We start from the raw sequence: 22,390 nt of genomic DNA on the forward strand, positions 1-22,390 counted from the left end.
TTGTTTTTTACCGACAGGCCCCTTGCATACAGTACACTGGCAGACCTGGTGCATCACGTCCGGCAGCATTTACCTCTCAACGATCTCTCACTTGCTGTCCAGTTATTTGCCAAGAATATTGATGATGAGTCGCTGCCTAGCAGTATCCAGACAATGTCCTGCAAGCTCCTGCTAAATTTGGTTGACTGTATCCGGTCTAAAAGTGAACAGGAAAATGGGAATGGTAGAGATATTCTCATGAGAATGTTGGAGGTATTGACATGTTTAAAAATTTTTATAATAAGTTGAATAGCCTAATTAATGTTTTGTAGTATATTATCAGTCACCTTTTACTCCGTCCTTCAGAAATGAGAATATACCAAAACAGCATGTTAACACCTTGTGGTACACTTGAATATGTTTGCAGTTATTTGAGCCGTTCCAGAAATATGGTTTTAAGCCTTATTGATCTAAGTATGTTCAATTGAAGGATTAGGGTTATGAAATGTAGAATAATCTTAAATTTTAAGGTGGGAACTTACTTTCTTTTTTTTCTTCCCCTCTCCACTCTGCTCTTCTGTTTCCTTTCTTCCCTGTCCCCGCAGGTGTTTGTTCTGAAGTTTCACACCATTGCACGATACCAGCTTTCAGGGATTTTTAAGAAGTGCAAACCACAGTCTGAGCTCGGAGCGGCCGAGGCTGCATTGCCTGGAGTGCCAACAGCAGCAAATGCAGCGCCTGTTCCTGTTCCATCTCCTGCTCCAGCCACTCCAGTGGCCCCTGCGCCTGTACCTGTGTTTGAAAAGCAGGGGGAGAAAGAAAAAGAAGATAAACAGACTTTTCAGGTTACAGACTGCCGAAGCTTAGTGAAAACTTTGGTCTGTGGTGTGAAGACAATCACGTGGGGCATAACGTCATGCAAAGCTCCTGGTGGTAAAGCTGCATAATGTTTAGTTACTCTTGACATTTTTAATTCTAAATTACTCTATTACATACTCAATTACATACTCTAGCCAAAAAACCCCAAACAAATAGTAGTTTTAATATGTACCTGTTGTTGTATTTTTCTCCTTTCAGAAGCACAGTTCATTCCCAATAAGCAATTGCAACCTAAAGAGACTCAAATCTATATAAAACTGGTAAAATATGCAATGCAAGCTCTGGATATTTATCAGGTATGCACCCTGACCTCACACCATGTTTATTTTATGCAGTTTCTGTGTTAGATCTCCTAATAGGTCAGCTAAAATACAGGTTGCACTTGTATATTTTCATGAAGCTTTTCATTTCAGGGCAGTCTCTAGAGGGAAATTGTTTGAATTTCAGAGTACTTACCGCTTGCAAGAAGCACATTATTTTCCTAACAGTTATTATGGTCTCTTTAGGCTGGCAGGTCAGACTACAAATCTTTGTCATTTATGTGGAGGAATTAAATTTCTTCTCTTGAGAGATTTCTTTAAGTTTAGTTACCAGTTGAAGCATTCAATTGTCACATGTTTATCTTTTGAAGTTACACAAGGTATTGCTGAAATGTAAATGTACGTGATACAGAATTAAGTAGCTTTACAAATACAGCATGATGTTTCCTGTTGTATTTTTTGTACTCCTGACTCTGTGTTTTTGAAGCCTGTGATCTTCACATTCCATTTTAAGATATTTATTGTCACTGTTGGCTTTTGTGATTTCTAGTTGTATGGGAATTGCTTGTGAATCTTGCATAAAATCAGTTTTATTCAAATCTTTCTTTAGGAATAGCAAGGACAAGTTGCTCCAGTTCAGTAACTGATAGATTGAGATGTCTGTCTGTCTGTCTGTCTATCTATCTATCTATCTATCTATCTACACATACACATATATGTTAGTATTAATTTATTTATTTATTCCTCAATTGCCATAGGTTCAAATAGCAGGAAATGGACAGACGTATGTTCGAGTAGCCAACTGTCAGACAGTCAGAATGAAAGAAGAAAAGGAAGTTCTGGAGCATTTTGCTGGTGTATTCACAATGATGAACCCTTTAACTTTTAAAGAGATCTTTCAAACTACTGTTCCTTATATGGTGGAAAGAATCTCAAAAAACTATGCTCTGCAGGTATTATGTTTGTTGTTGTTTTTCTTCTCTAATTGATAATAACCAGCCTGTAGAAAATGCCTCATGCCTTATAGTATCTAAGGCTGAAGAGGAATTATTAAGCACATGATGTTGAAATTAGCATGAATCGTTCTATGAAAAGACAGTGCAAAGATGGGTTTTGAAAAACTTTCCAGGTTAAGTGATGAAATGCAAACACGAGCACCTCAGGCTGGTACTTTTCTTCATGAGAAACATTAAACATTGTGGAATTCCTGTTTTGTGAGGTTGTTGTGTTAGTGTTCTGATCTTCTCTGGCTGAGTGAGCTAGGATTGTTCAGCCTGGAGAAGAGGAGGCTCAGGGGAGACCTTATTACTCTCTATAACTTCCTGAAGGGAGGTTGTAGTGAGCTGGGGGTTGGCCTTTTCTCTCATGTAGACAGTGATAGAACTAGAGGGAATGGTTCCAAGCTGCGGCAGGGAAGATTCAGGCTGAACATTAGGAAGTATTACTTCTCGGAAAGGGTAGTCAGGCATTGGAATGCACTGCCCAGGGAGGTGGTGGAGTCACCAACCATGGAGGTGTTCAAGAAACGTTTGGATGTTGTGCTGGGGGATATGATTTAACTGGGAAGTATTGGTGATGGTTGGACTGGATGATCTTCTAGGTCTTTTCCAACCTTGATAATTCTGTGATTCTGCTTAGCAGAACGCAATTCCTATAGTGTGCATCTAAAGTTTAAATATCAGTCTTAAATTATGTGCGTGGTTCTTTTCCTTTGAGGATAATATGAACTGTGTGCACTTCAGTGAAGATGGGGTGGAGAAGCAGAAACTGGTCGTAGTTGTTTTTTTCTAAATTGGTAGTCTATTAATCCCTCTGTTCTTTTCATTGCAGCAGCATTAATTCCCTTCTGGTTTCCTTTATAGATAGTTGCCAACTCCTTCTTGGCAAATCCTACTACCTCTGCCCTCTTTGCAACGATTTTGGTAGAGTATCTTCTGGACCGACTGCCAGAAATGGGCTCGAACGTGGAACTTTCCAATCTGTATCTCAAGCTGTTCAAGTTGGTCTTTGGCTCCGTTTCGTTGTTTGCTGCTGAAAATGAACAAATGCTGAAGGTAAAGGTCATTTGGATTTAAAAAAATGTAATCTGATTTTACTCTTAATGTATTCTTCAGTTGTTTGAAGAAGCTTAGTTTTATTCTCTGTATCATTTGATAGTCTTTTCATGTTTGAACCACTATTAGCACCATTGTTCAAACAGCAATCCGTTACTGCCTTGATTATAAGAGGCAGTTTCTGTGAGTATTTGACACCTTAGTGATGTGCTAATTCTGAATCTAAATGGCTGGGACTGCATGGGGTCTGACTGGTCAGGACAGTTATGAATCTCGTGCTTTTTTTTGGTTGTTGCCTTTTTAACGTGAGGATTTTGCTTAGGCTGTCACTTCTGTGTGGTTGTGGATCTGGTTTAATTCTCATCATGTCTGGTGACATGGAGTTAAAAATACAGTTTTGAGATGTTGCAAAGTCTGCATTGATGAACTCTGTTTTTCTGTCAACAAGATAATACTTACTGTTCAAAGAAACTTGTTTTATGTTGAACGTAATCATTAATTTTAATAAGTTCAGAAATAATGAGTTCTGAGCTCAAAGCTTTCTCATAACTATGAGAAACAGCTACCAATATAACAGAAGTGCTTTAAAACATTGGTAGAGCACTGCTGCTTCTCTCAAGATTTATCTCACTTCCCCTTTCCCTACCTTAAAATAAATGCAGTTCCAGATAGAGGTAACCATATAAAAATTACTCCTTTGCTTAATGTTTTGTTATTGATGGTTTAGTTCAGTATTTTCAGGGCGGAACAGAGTAGCGATGACTATTTTTCCTGATTCTTTAAGAGATTAATATGAAGCAATGTTCCTAAGGAGAGTGAGGCAATATTCATATAATTTTGGTTAAATTCTTTTGCCATCAGAGTCAAGGTCATTTGGATTTTATAAGCTGGAGGTCCCATTTGGGGGATGTCATTTAATGCCTTCACAGTTCCCTTCTTCTGATACATTTTTGTTTCAGCAGGATTGATGCTGTGAGCCTTGGGTAGACAATTAAATTGAATGATGAAGGCTCTCCGCAGCATTTGCGTAACAATGTGGAGTGCTTTTAGACGTGAATAAAATCCAGAACTATGTCACTGTTTGTACCTGTTGTGGGAGGTTCCTTGCATTTATCAACTGTTGTTAATGATTTCTGGGCACTGTTGAAGTCCTCTCCTCCATGAGGCCGTTCAGCCTTACTCTTTTGGTTCAGGAACTGCTTCTTTCCTTTGTAAAAGTTAGTTTTTAACGTAATACCACTGCATTCACCAAAAAATAAGAATTAATGATGAAACTAAATCTGAATTAAACTAATGCGGTGAAATATCTTCTGTTGTCATTATGACGCTGCTGTGCTCTGGTGGAGCAAATGTGTTTCATTGTGTTATGTTTGTGGGTTTCTGCTTTAATACAGATTGTGTTTGGAGTAGCAAGCAGACTTGATTGTTTGGCTAATGTGAAAGCAGTATTTAATTAATTAACAAATGCTATGTGTTTTAGTAACAACTCCTCCGTAGCAGTATAAAATTGGGATGATATCAGTTACTTGGAGAAACTGAAGGGTCTTTATCTGAAAAAGTTGTCTCCTGTAAAGTCTTACACTACAGCGATGATAAAATTGATGATTTATTAATCTTAAAGCTTTATTTCCTTATAGCCACATTTACACAAGATTGTGAACAGCTCTATGGAACTTGCACAGACTGCCAAAGAGCCCTATAACTATTTCCTGCTGCTCAGAGCACTGTTCAGATCTATTGGAGGAGGCAGTCATGATCTGTTATATCAAGAATTCTTGCCGCTGTTACCAAACTTACTGCAAGGTAGAACAATACCTTTATTCTCCCTCCCAGTTTCTGATCTTTTTATGTACATAGTACTCATAAAGTTATGTTGCGTAATTTAAAAGAGAAAACAACATGAAACCAATCGTAGCTGCTGGTTTTGAGCTTAGCAGTTGATTAAATAACTTGGACGTGGCTTATTTTTGTTTTCTGTCAGCTGCTTCAGGCTCCATAGTTTTGGCTGCTTCACAACTCCTGCTACTTGCTTTCTGCTGTCTGTTTTGGGGCTCTTGGGTTTTGTTTGCTTGTTGTTTTGAGGTGTGGGGGTTGCAGGAGGAGCAAGGTTGCCAGTCTATTGCTGCTTCTGAATGAAGAGCACTGCAGAGAGGCTCTCGCTCATATGTGGTTGTGGGTGTGTTGTGTGCACTTGCTGCCGCATGAGAAATGGACTTCGAAGTTGTATCAGTTTCCAGAAAGAAACAGAAAAGTGAAAGAGCTTGATTAAATGAGCTTATGTGCTTGTGAAGGCCATCTTCCAGAGACTCTGGACATGACCAGGGGAATATGGAGAACTACTTAAACCTAAGGAGAAGCTAATCAGAACAACTTTGGGAAGGCAAAATCTGTGGTTTCCCCCTACGTCAGCAGGGGCAACTTTTATTGTAGTTAGCAAATATTTCTCTTATATTTAAATCATTATGAAAAATATGTGTCAGTGTGGAGCTGCTAGCTGAGGCTGTGGAGTATATGAAATCTTCTGTGGAGGGCCTGGGGAAGAAGAGTTGCAGATCATAATTTGCCTGTATGGAACAGTGGATGGACATTGACATAAACATATTTACATATTAATATTTGTTTTCAGGAGCCCACATGATTTAGAAACAACCATCTTCTCCATCTGGAGAAGATTTCAAATTTACATTGAAATGAAGTTGGGTTTGGGTCAGGCTGTCTTTTTGCTTTCATCCACTCTATTCAAATGCTACCTTATCTTGACATTTATTTGATTTCAGTTTTAGTGCACACACAGATCTTCTTGTATATGCATGTATCTAAAAAGCATTCACTGTGTTGCATCCTTAGATGAAACTTGTGTTTATAATGGTGCTATGTTGTTTAAATACATTGTTTAGAAATAAATAAGCCTGACATAATTGCAAATGACAGGTTATCCTGAGTTTAAGACATGGTTTGTTCTGAACACTGAATTGTGGACTGTTTTTTTTCCCTACCTTTTGAACATGTAATTTTTCAATAATTTTCAGGACTTAATATGTTGCAAAGTGGTCTTCATAAACAACACATGAAAGACTTGTTTGTGGAGCTTTGCCTCACTGTGCCAGTTCGTCTGAGCTCGTTGCTGCCATACCTGCCGATGCTCATGGATCCCTTGGTGTCAGCTCTCAATGGATCTCAGACCCTGGTTAGCCAAGGCTTAAGAACACTTGAATTGTGCGTGGATAACTTGCAGCCAGACTTTCTGTATGATCATATTCAGCCAGTTCGAGCTGAGCTTATGCAGGTAAACAGGTTTTTTTCCCATTAGACCACAAGAGGTCATCAATTCACTACGTTAGAATGTTATATGAAACTTTGGTTATAAGAACTGGGAAAAAAGTGTCATGGGAACCATAGCTGTCTGATTTGTATGTGGAGCGTTGTTTGGTGTTGTGCAACTGAAAACTGAAACATTTAAAAGTAGATGAATCTTTGCTTCTATACCTCCTGGTAAGAAGTTAAAATTAAGGCTTGGGAGTCTGTAGGAAGAATATTGCTGTCTAAGAGTTGGTATAGAAAATGATTAAGATCTGTTAAGATTAGTTGCCTAGTTCCCTTCAGCATATTGTGATTGACAACTATATGCAATTTTCATAGAATCATAGAATCATAAGGTTGGGAAGGACTTACAAGATCATCCAGTCCAACTGTCCTCCCATTACCAAAGCTACAGAAAACCACTAGACCAGATCTTGTAGCTCCTCATCCAGATGCCTCTTGATCACTGCCAGGGATGGTGACTCCACCGCCTCCCTGGGGGTGGTGGAGTGAAGATTGTATTTATACTGTGGCTGAAATTTGGAGCAATGTTGTATGTCTGTTCTCTAATAGGGTTAGCATATCCTTTGGCCTGTAAATGTAATATTTAATTCATTTTCTTTTTAGATTTAGAAGCTAGCTTTCTGAGGGTATTTCACTTGGCCCATGTTGATGTTTGGTTTTTAATTTTTCTTACTAAATTCATAATGTTATCTATCTGATATTAGCCACAAGTACAACATTGCATTTCACTGGAACAAAGATTTGGTGACTGATCACATTAATCAAATCTAAAACTGTTTGTAGGATTCAGTTCACCTGTTTTCAACAAACTGTTTTCATTCCTTCTGGGTAAGTGTTTTTGTTCTGGAAGGTATGCAGGACCAGATACCCAGATAGGTGAATAAGTGGTTTCTGTGACATTTTATTGCACTGTAAGCTGAAAAATCTTGAAGTGAGCCTGGTTTGACCTTATTACATTTAAAATACTTCCAGGCTCTGTGGCGCACACTGCGCAATCCTGCAGACAGCATTTCTCATGTGGCTTATCGTGTCCTTGGTAAGTTTGGTGGAAGTAACAGGAAGATGTTAAAGGAGTCACAGAAACTACAATATGTGGTCACAGAAATTCAGGGACCCAGCATCACAATAGAATTTTCAGACTGTAAAGCATCTATTCAGCTCCCTATGGAAAAGGTAAGGACTTGAGCCAGAAGTTTGCCAGTATTTTTTTTTCTCCTTTAAATTGCTTTATGTATCAGTCCAAATAATAAATGTAAAGATGCTGTTCTGCTTCTACAAAGCCTTAGGCAAGGGCCGAACTGTCAAAAGTAAATCTTTGCTGTGCAGTTTTCCTCTCTTCTTACCTTTCTGTGTGTTGGTTAGATTAGGAGCAGGATTCTACTCTATTATCTTCCTGTTTTCTTTATGAAGTGTACCAAAAGCTTATCATAGATGTTCTTCAGTGATTATCCTAATGGCTTTAATGATTTGGCTTCCTTTGTTGTCTGTAGGTTTGGTATAGTACTTCTAATACTTGCAAAAATACTTTGTACTTGTAGTGGCTTTCATCTGACAATCTCAGTGTTTTACAAATGCTTTGTTCTCACTAATTACAGCAGTCTAATCTGTGACTGTATTTTGGGATCAGAGAATCCAGCTGGATTCTAAGTTAATTTGGTCTGTACGGTTTTAATACATTTTCTGTGATTTTCAATATCAGCTCCATAAGTAGGTGTGATCTGAATGTGGTAAACAGATTGCTGTACAGGCAGCTGCCTCTCTTTGTATCCATATAGCCAGCAGGCTTAGATATAGCTTGGAAGAATGGTTGCTTGGTTGTTTTTTTTCATGCACATGACTTTGCTGATTTCTCCCCTGTACTGAAACTGATGAGTTGAATTTGTATAAATACTGTAATAGCTGACATCTTCCTATCCTGACAAGTTTAATTCAAACCAGGTTTTCCAGTACATTTATGTATCTAACGTTTAACCTCTCCATTGTAGGCAATTGAAACTGCTCTGGACTGTTTGAAGAGTGCTAACACAGAACCGTATTATCGGAGGCAAGCTTGGGAAGTAATCAAGTGTTTTTTAGTAGCTATGATGAGCCTGGATGACAACAAACATGCTTTATACCAACTTCTTGCACATCCCAAGTATGACAATTCTTTAAGCATAAATGCGTATGTAAAATTTATAGTGTCTAACCTTATTTAGTGACAGTGTATTCTTCATGGCATTTTAACCTACTGGCTTACCCTGCTTTCTTATGAATTAATTCAGGACTTTTCAAATCTTTCTCATGCTAACATGAACACTGTTAGCATACAATGTGTGTTAATTTTCCATAATTTTCATATTTTACTTGCAGTCCAGTGCAATCTATAGATATAAAAGACAGTCATTTAAAATGTAATCCTGGCTTCATGTATTTAAATAACTAGAGTATTCTGATGCTTAATTGGATTGGCAAGATTAGATTGCAATATCATATGCATACTTCTCAATTTTTACCAAAGTGAAAGAGATGCAAAATCCGATTTTGGTTAGTTCCCAAACTGTGGCATAGTCACATACAGTTGATACCTATGTATGTGTTGTTTTGAGGTATGACTTTGTCTTAGAGCAGCTGAGAGGTTATATTGAATTATTTTACATCGTTTTAAATTTCAGTTTTTGGTACTTAATGACTTTTTTTGTTTTTAGACAACTGTCACTTTTATGTGACAGTGCTGGCTTTGAGTTGTGCTGGCTTTGTGTGTGCTGGCTTTGAGTTGCAGTTGCTAAGGAGCATAGTAGCTTGTATAATTTGGGTTTGTTAGACTTGACACACACATAGCTTTGCAGTAAAAAGTTTTTTTTGGGGGTGGAGATCTGTTACGTGATATTTCAGTCTTGAAAGATTAAAATCAAATGTCATTTTAAAAAAGGGAAAATGTCAAAATATTGAAAATGACATTCTGTAATTGAGTTGCAATGTGACGCCTGTATACCTCTTATTTGTAATATATGTGGCTTCTTTTGAACCACTGGCTTGAAATGCTCATGATGAAATTGAGCTATCCATCATGTTTGAGACCAGTGGTTGACAAAATTGATACCAACTGGGTAAACCAATCTAGATCTATCAAAATGAGGGGAAAATGGGAGGTGGAGAAGGAGTTTGATATAAAGATCAAACTGTAAATCAGGTACTTGATGATGTTCATGGTTGAGCTGCTGATACTACAGTTTAGGACTACAGCGAACTCAATTTTGTCTTTCAGCTTTACCGAGAAGTCCATACCCAGCGTCATTATTTCACATCGGTACAAAGCTCAGGATACTCCGGCTCGTAAAACGTTTGAGCAGGCGTTGACAGGGGCGTTCATGTCAGCAGTCATCAAAGATCTGCGGCCCAGCGCTCTGCCTTTCGTAGCCAGCCTGATCCGCCATTACACCATGGTGGCTGTGGCCCAGCAGTGTGGTGAGCAGAGGGGCAGGGATGGCTGGGCTGCGTGGCTGCAGGGGGGGGAGAAGTTGTTTGGATCTTGTGGTCCTTAGTTTGAAGGAAGTCAGGACGTTATGGTGGCTTTTGGGTTGTTTGGTTTTGCCTTGTGGCCAAATTGTGCTGAGCAGTGAAAAATAACTGAGCAGGTTTTCAAAGTTGTCTCCTAATAATACTTTCAAAATTCTGAAGCAAATCAATTAAATTGGGTCTGGAATTGTTTATGTTTCCAATGCATTTGTGAAACTTGGTAAATACAGTTATTTTTGCAGGTGGTTTATGGTTTGGTTGTTTCCATTCGCTTTTTTGAGGGCCTATCGCAGGAACCAAGTAAACCTTGGTGAAGCCTAAAATGTAAACTTCTTGTTTGGAGTTTGATTGCGTGGCAATATTGGGAAAAGACCTAGTATGAGCATATGACTTCATTGTTACATTAATGTAACTTGAATGTCTTAGGATTCTTTATTTTAATTAAATTTCCTTAGGAGACCTGCAGTGCATAGTCTAGTAAGTAGAAGAAAATATCCAAGTAGATGTAATCTTTTTTTCTTGTGAGCGAAGAATGCCTTACAATCCATTTATATGCAAATTGGCACAGCACTCGCTGTTTTTTCCATCCCTTAGTCATAGGAATAGTAATCTAATTGAAAGACTATTCATATTGAAATATCCATTATTTTATCTTTTTCTTCCCCTTCTCTTTCCCCCCATAACAATTGCAGGTCCTTTTCTGCTGCAGTGCTATCAGGTTGGAAGCCAGCCTAGCACAGCCATGTTTCATAGTGAAGAAAATGGGTCAAAAGGCATGGATCCCTTGGTGCTTATTGATGCCATAGCAATCTGCATGGCTTATGAGGAAAAGGAGCTCTGCAAAATAGGAGAGGTGGCTCTAGCAGTGATATTTGATGTTGCAAGCATTATCTTGGGTTCGAAAGAAAGGGTAATATATATTTCAGTTTTATCTATATGATCTACATTCAACCAGTTCAATTCTGCCTCAAAGACTCCAGAGGCTACCAGTGAGCTGAGAAAGCAAACTGATCAAATTCTGTGTTGGCAGGCTTGTCAGCTTCCCTTGTTTTCATACATTGTGGAACGTTTATGTGCTTGCTGTTACGAACAAGCTTGGTATGCAAAACTAGGAGGTGTTGTGTCAATTAAATTTCTTATGGAACGGCTTCCACTAATTTGGGTCCTCCAGAACCAACAGACTTTCCTGAAGGCACTTCTCTTTGTTATGATGGACCTAACTGGAGAGGTAATAATGAATATATCATGTAGTTTGGGGGGAAAATAACTTATTTTTTTTTTCCAATTTGTACACATTAAACTTTTCTAATCTTGATTTTATTTAACTTGAAACTATATTGATAATGCAATAGTTTTGAGTTAATTTTAGTCATTTTAACTTAAACTAAGTCGTGATTTTAGGAATCATTCCTTGCCCTGTCCTGCCCACTTCACCAATGTTATTGGAATTACTTTTGATTACATTACCTTATTTCTGAGTATGAATGTTATGTTCTGATCAGTGAAAGAAGATGATTCCCTGTAACTTGGACTGATTATTTTTTATCCTGTGCTTAGTTTGAAGGTGTTGGCATTATCTGAAGGCAGTATGCAGCTACAGTTACCACCAAATTGTCTGCTTGACCTTTTCTTAGTTGTGAATCATACAGTAACACCATAGCTGAAGTGTTCCAGCTCTTAGAGGTGGTTTGCATAGTTGCGTTCCACTGCAGCTCACAGCTTTGAAAAGGTTGCTGGGAGGTGAATAATGTTGTTTTTAAACTTAGGATGTTTTTAGCCTTTTGCAGAGGATTCATCAAAATCAAATGCAGTTTCTTGTTGATGAATGTGCTGATTTATAGTCTTTGTCAAAAATTATCTATGATACCCTAGGTATCCAATGGGGCAGTTGCTATGGCAAAGACCACACTCGAACAGCTTCTGATTAGATGTGCAACTCCTTTAAAAGATGAAGAAAAAACAGAGGAAATCATAGCAGCGCAGGAGAAGTCTTTCCATCACGTAACACATGATCTTGTTCGAGAAGTAACCTCTCCAAACTCTACTGTGAGGAAACAAGCAATGCATTCGTTGCAAGTACTTGCACAGGTCACTGGAAAAAGTGTCACTGTGATTATGGAGCCACATAAAGAGGTAAGCAAAAGCACTTAGTGAAGTCCAAGCAAACCTGAAGTTGTTCACCAGTTTGGGTTTGCAAGATGCTTTTCTGAGTGCATTTTTACATGTTAGTGTATAAAGTTGTTAGTGCTTTGGTAGGATATGTTTTTGTTTGCTGTGTTTCAATGCTGTAAAATACCCTGTGGCTGGAGTACTGTGGAGGTTCATGGGAACTGTGCCAGATTGCTTTGTCTGTATTGCTGGTGTCTCCAGGTTGTTTTTTTTTTTTCCCTCTGAAATTATGGGCTGCGTGTCCTACCACCAATCAGATGTAGGCTAGGCCAAATGCATATTCTATTTTGAACCTGTATTTTCTGTTATTGTCTAAATCAGACATATTGCTACACCTTTCCCAGTCCAGAAAGAGATTGTGTATATCAAAGTTGGCTGAAAACACTTTTTGCTTTGTACTCCTTAAAGCTGATAGCATTCATTCTCTTGCAGTGCTAGCAAATGTACAAAGGCCCTAAGGGCCACCATAATGTGTAAAATTACAGATGTCATTACTCCAATTTGGGAACACACAGAGTAGCCCCCTAATTGATATCTTATTTTTCTGAAGGGTTTTTTTTTTTTATGAAGGAGAGTGGGAATTTGATGCTATGGAAAAATTCTGCATGAATGATTTTGTTTTCCTGATGCTTTTAGGAGCTTTATTCTTGTTCTTGTACTTCAGTGTTTTAAATGCTTACGTTTATGGATTTCTTTTTCGTATGTTGCTTATAACATCATATGGAGCCATTGCCATAGGTATGTTCAGAAAGAGTATGTGATAATTGAACGTACTGAGTTGCTTCCCTAATGACAGTGAGTTCAGGTGTTTCAGACACACTTTTCTTCATTTAGTGATTTCTAAAGAGGTACAGCTGGAGTTCCAGTAGCAAATGGATAGGAACAATTGATCACACCTAATGGTGTCTTAGTAGCTGGGCTTGTGGGATTATTCAAGTAGGCTGCTAATTCAGTAATCTAAATTGCATTGTGTAGGTCCTCCAAGATATGGTCCCTCCTAAAAAACATTTACTTAGGCATCAACCTGCAAATGCCCAGATTGGACTGATGGAAGGGAATACATTTTGTACAACCCTGCAACCTCGATTGTTTACAATGGATCTAAATGTTGTGGAACATAAGGTTTTCTACACAGAGGTACTCTAATTTTATTTTTTCATATTTGAATGCATATGCTTAAGTAATGATGGTGTTGGCAGAACTCTCATTGCTACAAGTAGAGATTACTGGTGTATGTTTGTTCTTCATTACCCTACCCCGGTCCTCAGTATTCCTTGTATTCTACTGCAATTCAGGATGCAAGAATTCCTGCAGACATGTTCTTTTATAACCTGTATCATATAAGCAGTTTCTTTGCAAATAGACCTGCTAGCTACTGGCAAGTTGTAAAATCACTACTTTTTGGCCGGACTTTTCTTCAGTGGCTCTATGAATGGGTCTCTTGCCTCTGGCAGTAACCATTAGTTTTCATGGAAACTTATACTTTAATTTCAAGAAGAATTTTTGCCTGTTGGTAAAATTAGGGGATTGTACTTTGAATAAAAGTGTCTCTTTGAAGACATAAGGCTCAAAATACAACTGATAAAACTGTATCAGTCATCCATAATTCTGTGCTAAAATGATTGCTGTTCTTTATTTTTTCCCCTAGCTTTTGAATTTGTGTGAGGCTGAAGATTCAGCCTTAATGAAACTGCCTTGTTACAAAAGTCTTCCATCACTTGTACCTCTTCGGATTGCTGCATTAAGTAAGTGAAAGTTCATAAACAGAGTTGGATGTAGATACGTGCCCTTCTGAGCAGTGGGCAGTCTTCTTCCCAAGATCAGTAGAAAATTAGAGAGCTTGAAGACTGATGACTGCTCCCTAGAGGTGAAAGTTTAATGGAGAATAATGGGAAAGTATCACTGCTTTCTTAATGAGTAGGATTTATTTTCTGAAATCAACCCAATTTTTTTTTAATTAATTATGTCATATAGCACTGGGGACACTTTAAAGCACTCCTAATAGACATTCCTTTCATTTACTACTTTATGATGCCCGTTGCTCTTGACAAAGCATGCTGGGCTTCATGTGTCTGTAATTTGAGATGAAGTTAAAAAAAAAACAACTTGATGAGAATAAATGTAGAAATAAGATATTTTTTTTCCTCTTTTGAAGTTGAGTTAACAAAGAGAGTTTTACTTTGATATTTGCAGATGCTCTGGCTGCGTGCAATTATTTGCCTCAGTCAAGAGAGAAAATCATTGCTGCACTTTTCAAGGCGCTTAATTCGACAAACAACGAGCTGCAGGAGGCAGGAGAAGCGTGCATGAGAAAGGTTAGTATATTAAAATAATGTTGCTTTTGAGTCTGTTCTCTCTGCTTTACTTCCTCAATTATGAGGAGCATAGCATGGATATAAGCAGTATAGCATGGACAGGCTCTGCTTTATGGGGGCAGGACTGTCTGTGTACTGTTGAAGGCCAGAATTAGCATCTTTGTCTAGTCCTGCACTGCACTGTCTGTTCTGGATGCTAGACTACAATATAAAAAGCTGGGAGGAGAAGAAAAGTATGTCCTCTCACCATGACACGGAGCCTGGTAGATACACCTCATTCTCACTTAGCACAGTTTCAATACCTTTGCTCCGAATATGGAAAATGGTAATATAATGATAAAACTCCTCACAGCCTCTTCATGATGAGGTGTAGATTGGGTGGTATGTAAATGCTGGTGCATTTGCTTAGGCAGTCAACTTACTAGAGGTTGGATCTCATGTTTTTGTGTTATTTTGGCCATGAAAGAAAACATATTTCCTGGTTACAGCTTGCTGATACCAGTTGAGCTGAGGGGGTAGATGGAGCTGCTAGGGGTTGTTTTGACATTTGTGTTCAGTGTGAAATTTTCTGGATGTGTCTGTCACCTTTTTTGTGATAAAACCATGTCCATAGGATGTGTAATGGGAAGTGTTATATCTGGGTGCTTGTAGCTGGGTTTTCTTTTGCCTTTTATTTTTCTCATTATACATATGAATTTTAACTGAGTAACTTGCTCCATTACCTCCAGCCAGATTCAGAGCCATTTCTTAATAAAGCAACTTCTGAGTAGCTTGTCTGTAGTTGTGCGTTTAATTTATAGCGATGGCAGTTTTTCAATTGTCAGCTATAATTAAGTCCTCCTGCTTGATTGTATTATGGAGTGTTCTGCCATGCATCACGAATACTGAAATGCTTCCCAAATCCATCTTTTCATTGTATGTATCACTAGTAATAAACATCTTGTAGTCTATTGCATTTTGAAAATACAAAATAAAGATCTGCTCAGTGGAAAGTACTTAAATGTGCTCATACTGAAGTCACTGCGCTCTCTGATCCACTTGTTTTTTGAACCTCTACTCCCTTGCAGTTTTTGGAAGGGGCTACAATAGAAGTTGATCAAATTCATACACACATGAGACCATTGCTTATGATGTTGGGAGACTACCGAAGCCTGACACTGAATGTTGTGAATCGTCTGACATCAGTCACCAGACTTTTTCCAAACTCTTTTAATGATAAATTCTGCGATCAGATGATGGTAAGCCCATTTCTGTGGTGCTTTTTCCTGTAACTTGGCTTTCCTAAATCACTAATACAAAGACCATCTCGCCAGAGGCTTAAAGTATAGTAAGTAATAGAAATGTAGAGTAAGGAAAATGTTTTTGTGTTTCATAATTAATAGGAAACATGAGTATATTCAAACATCTACATGCTTAGAATTTGGCTTAATTTCTGAAGAAGTACTGCAGCTAAAAGTTCAGAGGAGTTCTTATCTACTGGAGTCAAACCTAATTAAGTTAAGGTCTGTTTGGCCGTATTCCTTTGTTAAGCAATGTGCCAGCATTGCAGTATGTTAAGTATTCCCTTGAGCACGTTTTGCTTCCTAGCAATCTAAGTGTTTCCTTACTTACAAAACAGTGGAAGGTATTGCCCTTCTTATCTAATTTGCAATTTTTAAAGCATTCGTGGGAAGTCTGTATTCTTTTGCCAGGGATTTTTAATTATTTAATTGCATGTGTATGATTTTAAATAATTATAAAAGTATAAACCTATCATCATTGTCCCATGTGGTTTCGTTTTTTGTTTTTTTTTTTGCCTTTTAATGTATGTACCTTTATAACCCTTCCTATCTTGGGTAGATAAAGAACTTTCAGCAATCTTTAAAAGTCAGCGTAGTTCCAGTTGCTAGTGGTAACTCTTGATGAAGATCCGGGGGCCCTTTTTTAGTCATTGAATGTCATATTTGTGTGTTCTGTATAGAGATTAAATTGGTGCCAGCTTCAACTGTACAGTGCTTTAGTTTTAAATTAAAAGTAAATGTAGGTCTTGGGTGTTTTCTAATGACAATCCTTAGCATCCCCTCTCACAAGCTTCAGTGCAGGAACGTGTTATTCTCCTAACGTGTGAAACATACCTTTATACATTTCACACCCAAAATTCAGTCTTCTAATCCCATACAAATCAATGGCAACTTTTGTAGGTGATATTCCAACCTTTTTTAGTTTGGAATGCACTGAAGGTATTTGAAGTTGGGAACTGTATGTTTTCAAACAATTGACTCTTCAGTCTGAGGGAATAAAAATAACTCACCATTTTTTCCCTTTGTTTCCCTCAAACAGTCACTTTTGTCTCTGTTTCTTTTCTTGGGATATATGCTGTCACTTGCTAAAATGGAGTGGTATTATTAGAAGAATAACACCACTTGTCTTTTTTCATAGCAACACCTACGTAAATGGATGGAAGTTGTAGTGATTACACACAAAGGTGGACAGAGGAGTGATGGAAATGTAAGTTAATGAAAGCTTTTATGTGGGAAGACAAAGAGGAAACTAATAGTATTATTCTTGAAGAATTACAGAATTCATTTACTTGTAAATGCTGCCGTAACTGCTGATGCAGTGATATTTTATTACAAGCCACTTCATTTATGTATTTTGAATAGCTGTTAGAAATCTTAGTGTGGTGGGAAGATCTTCTTACCAGCTGGCAGCAGGTTCTTTGGTCTCTCTTCTGTACTGGTTGGTGTGAAGACCATTTCCCTTTTTCTACAGAGGAAAATCCACGGTGTGGTTATCTGAATTGTAGTTCACCTTTAAATTACACAATTATTACAAAAGGAAAGCACAGTATTATTTTGAACTTCAAAGAATCTATTATGTAGTGGGGGGATATCTATTGGGAAAGCAAGTTTCTTCCAAAGTAGCCAGCTGTTTGCAAAGGGCATAGAATAGTGCTAGGAGAAAGCTGTCTGTCTTCTTCTTCAGGTCTTACCTGGGGCTGTGGGCTGGATATGAGGAATAGTTTATAAAGGAAGGTCTGGCTTTTTGATGCAATAACCAAGTGGTGCAGTGCAGCAGTGAGTGCTCTTTAACTCCCCATCCCCTTTATCATGATGCAGAGTTTAGCTCTTACCTTAAGATAACACTTTCCTGATAAAGAAAATCAAATGAAACCTTTGTATTGCAAGTGGGAAGGGCAAACTTCCACAAGAGAATTTTATTCCATCCGTCATGGTAAATAGATATTGTGTATTCATTAACCCTTGCTGGTTCTGCTAATATAGAGGGGTAAAACCAGTAGGATGTTTGATACAATGTTCACCTGTTAGGCTGTTAATTTAATCTTACTTCTTTTTACCCGTAGGAAATGAAGATTTGTTCAGCAATTATAAATCTGTTTCATCTGATCCCAGCTGCCCCTCAGACACTGGTTAAACCTCTGCTGGAAGTTGTGATGAAAACAGAACGAGCAATGTTGATTGAGGTAAAAGTGGAAATTAACATTGCTGATATTTTTGCTTTGTAACATTGTTAAGTATGTGGTACAAGAAGATCTGATATTACAAAGCTGTTTAAAAATAAAGGAAAATGCTCACCAGTCCTCTGAGGAGGGGTTATTGTTTGTCTTTCTTCAGAGGGAGCTTTGAAATTATCAGTAAATCCTGATCATGGAAATTCTGAATGTTCTGTATCTACATGGATGCCAAAACAAGTGCTCCTCCCATTCTGCCCCCCTTAAGAACAGTCTGCATTCTGCATTTTTAATCTAAGCATTATGAATTTTTCAGGCTGGCAGTCCCTTCAGGGAACCACTGATAAAGTTTTTGACACGCCATCCATCCCAGACAGTAGAGCTTTTCATGATGGAAGCAACTTTAAATGACCCACAGTGGAGCAGGATGTTTATGGTAAGCAGTAGGGCTCCTAATCTTCAAAAACTTCTGATTCATCAGATTTGTGGTCTCATTCCTTATTTTTTTTCCCCTCGTATGTTCTGAAAATCCTATAGCTGGTCTTATTCCAGCACAAAGTGTATATAATTTATTTTGCATCTCTTTATCGATAGCTATTGGTTTTTATACCTTTTCAGATCACATAGGATTATCACTAGAGTTATGTAGCTTGAAAGCTATGTAACTTCAGTGGTAGATAGAATGCCAAAGGGCAAGAGAGCTTTTTGGTATTTTTGCTTTTAAAGTTTGAGATTAAAATTCTTTCTTCCTCTTCTTCAGAGCTTCTTAAAACATAAGGATGCCAAACCTCTCCGTGATGTGTTGGCTGCTAACCCAAACCGGTTCATCACACTCCTGTTACCTGCTGGTACCCAGGCGACTGTGAGACCTGGTTCTCCAAGCACGACCACGATGCGTCTTGACCTTCAGTTTCAGGCTATCAAGGTATTAATTTATTTTTGATTGTCTGCTTTGGATAATAAAAATCTCTTTAGCAAAAGGCCTCTTACATAGAGACTTTCAAGTGTGTGTGTATGTGTGTGTGTTATGGCTTATGGAAAAATAGTTGCAAAAATGTAAGGTGTTTGTAGTCATGGTGAGGAAAAGAGAAGAGATTCAAATGAATAATTCTTATCTTTCATCAAGTATGATACAAGAGAGAAACATGGCATGATAAACTGTCCTTAGAAAAAAATCACTTCAAAATTGATCTTAATTACTTTTTGTTTGAATTTGGATTATTTTGGAACCCTTAATTTACCTGAAAGAAATGCTTTTATTCATTGCTTCCACTGGCAGGTCTGTTGAATGTTGATTGTGCATTTGTCTTGTTTTGCTTTTGACAGATCATAAGTATTATTGTTAAGAATGATGAATGTTGGTTAGCAAATCAGCATTCCTTGGTGAGTCAGCTGAAACGTGTGTGGGTGAGCGAAGCTTTTCAGGAAAGGCATCGTAAGGAGAATATGGCTGCAACAAATTGGAAAGAACCTAAGCTACTCGCATATTGCCTGTTGAATTACTGCAAGTACGTAACAAGATTTATTTCCTATCGCTTCTGTACAAACTGGGATACTAAAAATGGTTAGCGGTTAATGAAGGGAATGTTCAGTATATTTCATAATACTGCTCTTAGCTCTTAATACATACCTCTAGTAGTGCCTGCTCTTGGTTCTCTGCTTGTCTAAAACCAGTGTTTGCTTTTTCTTCATCAATGTGGTGGTTTAGAAGGAATTTCTCTTGACAGCTTTTTATTTTCTGTGTTTTTACAGGAGGAATTATGGTGACATAGAGCTGCTCTTCCAGTTACTTCGAGCTTTTACAGGTCGTTTTCTTTGCAACATGACTTTCTTAAAGGAATACATGGAAGAAGAGATTCCTAAAAACTACAGTATTCCCCAAAAACGAGCTTTGTTCTTCCGGTTTGTAGACTTCAATGACCCAAACTTTGGAGATGAGCTCAAAGCCAAGGTAGCTAAAGCAATTAATTCAAAGTAGTCTGGTATTTAGGTTTAATTTTCTTCTTGAGATCTAGGGCAACAAAACTCACTTACTTAAATGTCAATGAGTTTGATAATTGGCAGAGCCACTTAGGTGAAAATATCATACCTGAGGAAGGGTGATAATAAACAGGAGCAGCAATTTATCTTGCTTTCAATGCTGACTGATTTAGTTCACACTTTCTAAGAATCTTTGCCCTTGGAAGAAGGAAAAAGGGAAAAAATAGCAAATGCATCTGCTTACTAAGCTGTTACTTACAGCTCCCTTTTGTAACAATGTCTCTCACATGTGTCTTAGCGCAGGACCTTAGTTTGTATGTTGACTGCTGCTAAGAGAATGTAGTGCTGAAGAGTAATGGTTTTGTTTACTCTGTAGGTGCTGCAGCATATCCTGAATCCTGCTTTCTTGTACAGCTTTGAAAAGGGAGAAGGTGAACAGCTGTTGGGACCCCCAAACCCAGAAGGAGATAATCCAGAAAGCATCACTAGTGTTTTTATTACAAAGGTATCAATCATAGTTTATGTTAGTGTTTGAGGGTTTAAAGCATTATTTATCTCATTTGGTATTTCAATCTCAGTTTGACTCTTGTGCTACTTGTGAGTATTATAATCAGTTAAATCACAACGTAACTTTGAACTGCTATGAGGTCTACCAGTCATCTGTAGGATTAGAATAACATTTTCAGTTTCTTTATGGTATTTATGGACAATTGAATGTCTTCATTTAGGAATGAGCCTCATATGACTGTAATTCCAGTCTTTTAGCAGGAAAAGTTTTGTGTGATTGACCGTCGGGATCTTTCTAATTATTCCCTTTGGTTTTGTTGAACCAATAATAATTACCCATAAAGAAGTTCTCACCTCAGGGCTGTTTTGTATGTCTCAAATTGGGAAAAAAAACATAATTATTAACTTTCTTAAAAACAACAAGGAAACACTCAAAAAACCAAAACATAGCACATTTCTTTTATAGATATTAAAGCATTCCCACCTTCCTTCTTCTTTTCTTTCAATGTTCCTGCAACCAGGTACTTGATCCAGAAAAACAGGCAGATATGCTGGATTCTCTCAGGATATATCTCTTGCAGTTTGCCACACTTCTGGTTGAGCATGCTCCTCATCACATCCATGACAACAACAAAAACCGGAACAGCAAACTGCGGCGTCTGATGACGTTTGCTTGGCCATGCCTCCTGTCCAAAGCTTGCGTGGACCCAGCATGCAAATACAGTGGACATTTGCTTTTGGCACACATCATTGCAAAGTTTGCCATACATAAGAAGATAGTTCTGCAGGTATTGACTCAGTGCTTGTGTTTTTGTGTTTTTGGATACTCAGTCTACATGTAATAATTAAATTAATCCTCGTAAGTCAAGTACAGAAGCACCAAGCCAAATATTGGTAGAAATTTAGTTGGATAGAAGATAGAAGTAGGAGGCAAGTGAAAAAGAGAGACTAAAGGAGACAGTAAAAAATCCTCTTGGTTAAACTATCCAAGTCAGTAATGTTTATCCATCTGATAGATAAAGATGTCAGCTGAGACAGGAAAACTTCAAGTCAAACAGAGGGAAAGAAAGGAAGATAAATGGAATGCAGAGGATACACAAGGGTACGCTTAACAAAAGCAGTGTTGTTTAAAAGATATATTGTATACTCCTTCTTTTGTAAGTGCTTGTCGTAAATACGTGTGATATTAACGTTAACCAGAAATCTTGACTGTTAGGTTTTTCATAGTCTTCTGAAAGCTCATGCAATGGAGGCCCGTGCTATTGTCAGGCAAGCGATGGCTATTCTGACTCCAGCTGTGCCTGCTCGAATGGAGGATGGACATCAGATGCTGACTCACTGGACAAGAAAAATCATTGTGGAAGAAGGTCATACAGTTCCCCAGCTAGTACATATTTTACACCTAATAGTACAACATTTCAAGGTACTTCTACCAATTATTCTCATAGTCACTGTGTCATAGATACTAAAGTGGTAAACTGCAGTTCGATTGGAAAATATTATAATCCAAATTACGTAGCTTGATTTCAGGAAGCATCTGCTGTCTGCATAGGTATTCAATTATAAAGAAGAAGAATTATTGACATTATATAGCAAATTCTGATGTGTTTTCACTTTTGTTTATGTTCTTTGTGCTTCCCCTTTTGTCTAAAATGTTTTTTGTGTCTGGTATTTGTAAAAGCTTTCTTGGCATGGCTTTGTGAACCTGCAGACAATCTCCCTGCAGAGTGCAGGGAGACTGGCTTAAATTAAAATGACATTTCAAACAAAGATCTACCTGTTCCTAGCCAAAATAAACTTTAAAATAAGTAGATTAGTTTGCATATGGAGCAGAGTTGTGTGATTAAGGAGCTGATTAAGGTACTTGTGGAGGAGTTTGAAGGTGAGTAGTTGGGCTTGCAGTGGATTGTTGCAATACAGGATGGCTGTTAGTTTTTTTTTGTCTCAGTTGCTTCTGGGTGTTTGTTGTTTCTT

At 37.9% G+C, this 22,390-nt stretch overlaps 1 protein-coding gene across 5 annotated transcripts in view; it reads left to right on the plus strand.

Annotated features, from left to right (window-relative positions):
- Positions 1-22,390, plus strand: part of TRRAP (transformation/transcription domain associated protein) — a 73,087-nt gene that overhangs the window by 9,337 nt on the left and 41,360 nt on the right. For 2 of the 5 annotated variants that reach the window (XM_015876799.3, XM_015876801.3), the window contains exons 14-39: positions 18-252; positions 585-912; positions 1,057-1,154; positions 1,877-2,071; positions 2,981-3,172; positions 4,810-4,975; positions 6,202-6,458; positions 7,469-7,669; positions 8,482-8,660; positions 9,744-9,943; positions 10,687-10,904; positions 11,025-11,222; positions 11,867-12,127; positions 13,139-13,300; positions 13,812-13,908; positions 14,357-14,478; positions 15,546-15,716; positions 16,897-16,965; positions 17,822-17,941; positions 18,246-18,365; positions 18,690-18,854; positions 19,256-19,437; positions 19,682-19,880; positions 20,286-20,414; positions 20,938-21,204; positions 21,633-21,839. In XM_015876799.3, the coding sequence (XP_015732285.1) occupies positions 18-252; positions 585-912; positions 1,057-1,154; positions 1,877-2,071; positions 2,981-3,172; positions 4,810-4,975; positions 6,202-6,458; positions 7,469-7,669; positions 8,482-8,660; positions 9,744-9,943; positions 10,687-10,904; positions 11,025-11,222; positions 11,867-12,127; positions 13,139-13,300; positions 13,812-13,908; positions 14,357-14,478; positions 15,546-15,716; positions 16,897-16,965; positions 17,822-17,941; positions 18,246-18,365; positions 18,690-18,854; positions 19,256-19,437; positions 19,682-19,880; positions 20,286-20,414; positions 20,938-21,204; positions 21,633-21,839 (4,738 nt within the window). Of the gene's footprint in view, positions 1-17; positions 253-584; positions 913-1,056; positions 1,155-1,876; positions 2,072-2,948; positions 3,173-4,809; positions 4,976-6,201; positions 6,459-7,468; positions 7,670-8,481; positions 8,661-9,743; positions 9,944-10,686; positions 10,905-11,024; positions 11,223-11,866; positions 12,128-13,138; positions 13,301-13,811; positions 13,909-14,356; positions 14,479-15,545; positions 15,717-16,896; positions 16,966-17,821; positions 17,942-18,245; positions 18,366-18,689; positions 18,855-19,255; positions 19,438-19,681; positions 19,881-20,285; positions 20,415-20,937; positions 21,205-21,632; positions 21,840-22,390 lie in introns of those variants that run through there. The other 3 variants (XM_015876800.3, XM_015876802.3, XM_085514616.1) reach the window with 2 other exon arrangements.

Source organism: Coturnix japonica, chromosome 13 (assembly GCF_054131305.1).
Source record: "Coturnix japonica strain WE chromosome 13, WE-NBRP24, whole genome shotgun sequence".
Classification (NCBI taxonomy): Eukaryota; Metazoa; Chordata; class Aves; order Galliformes; family Phasianidae; genus Coturnix; species Coturnix japonica.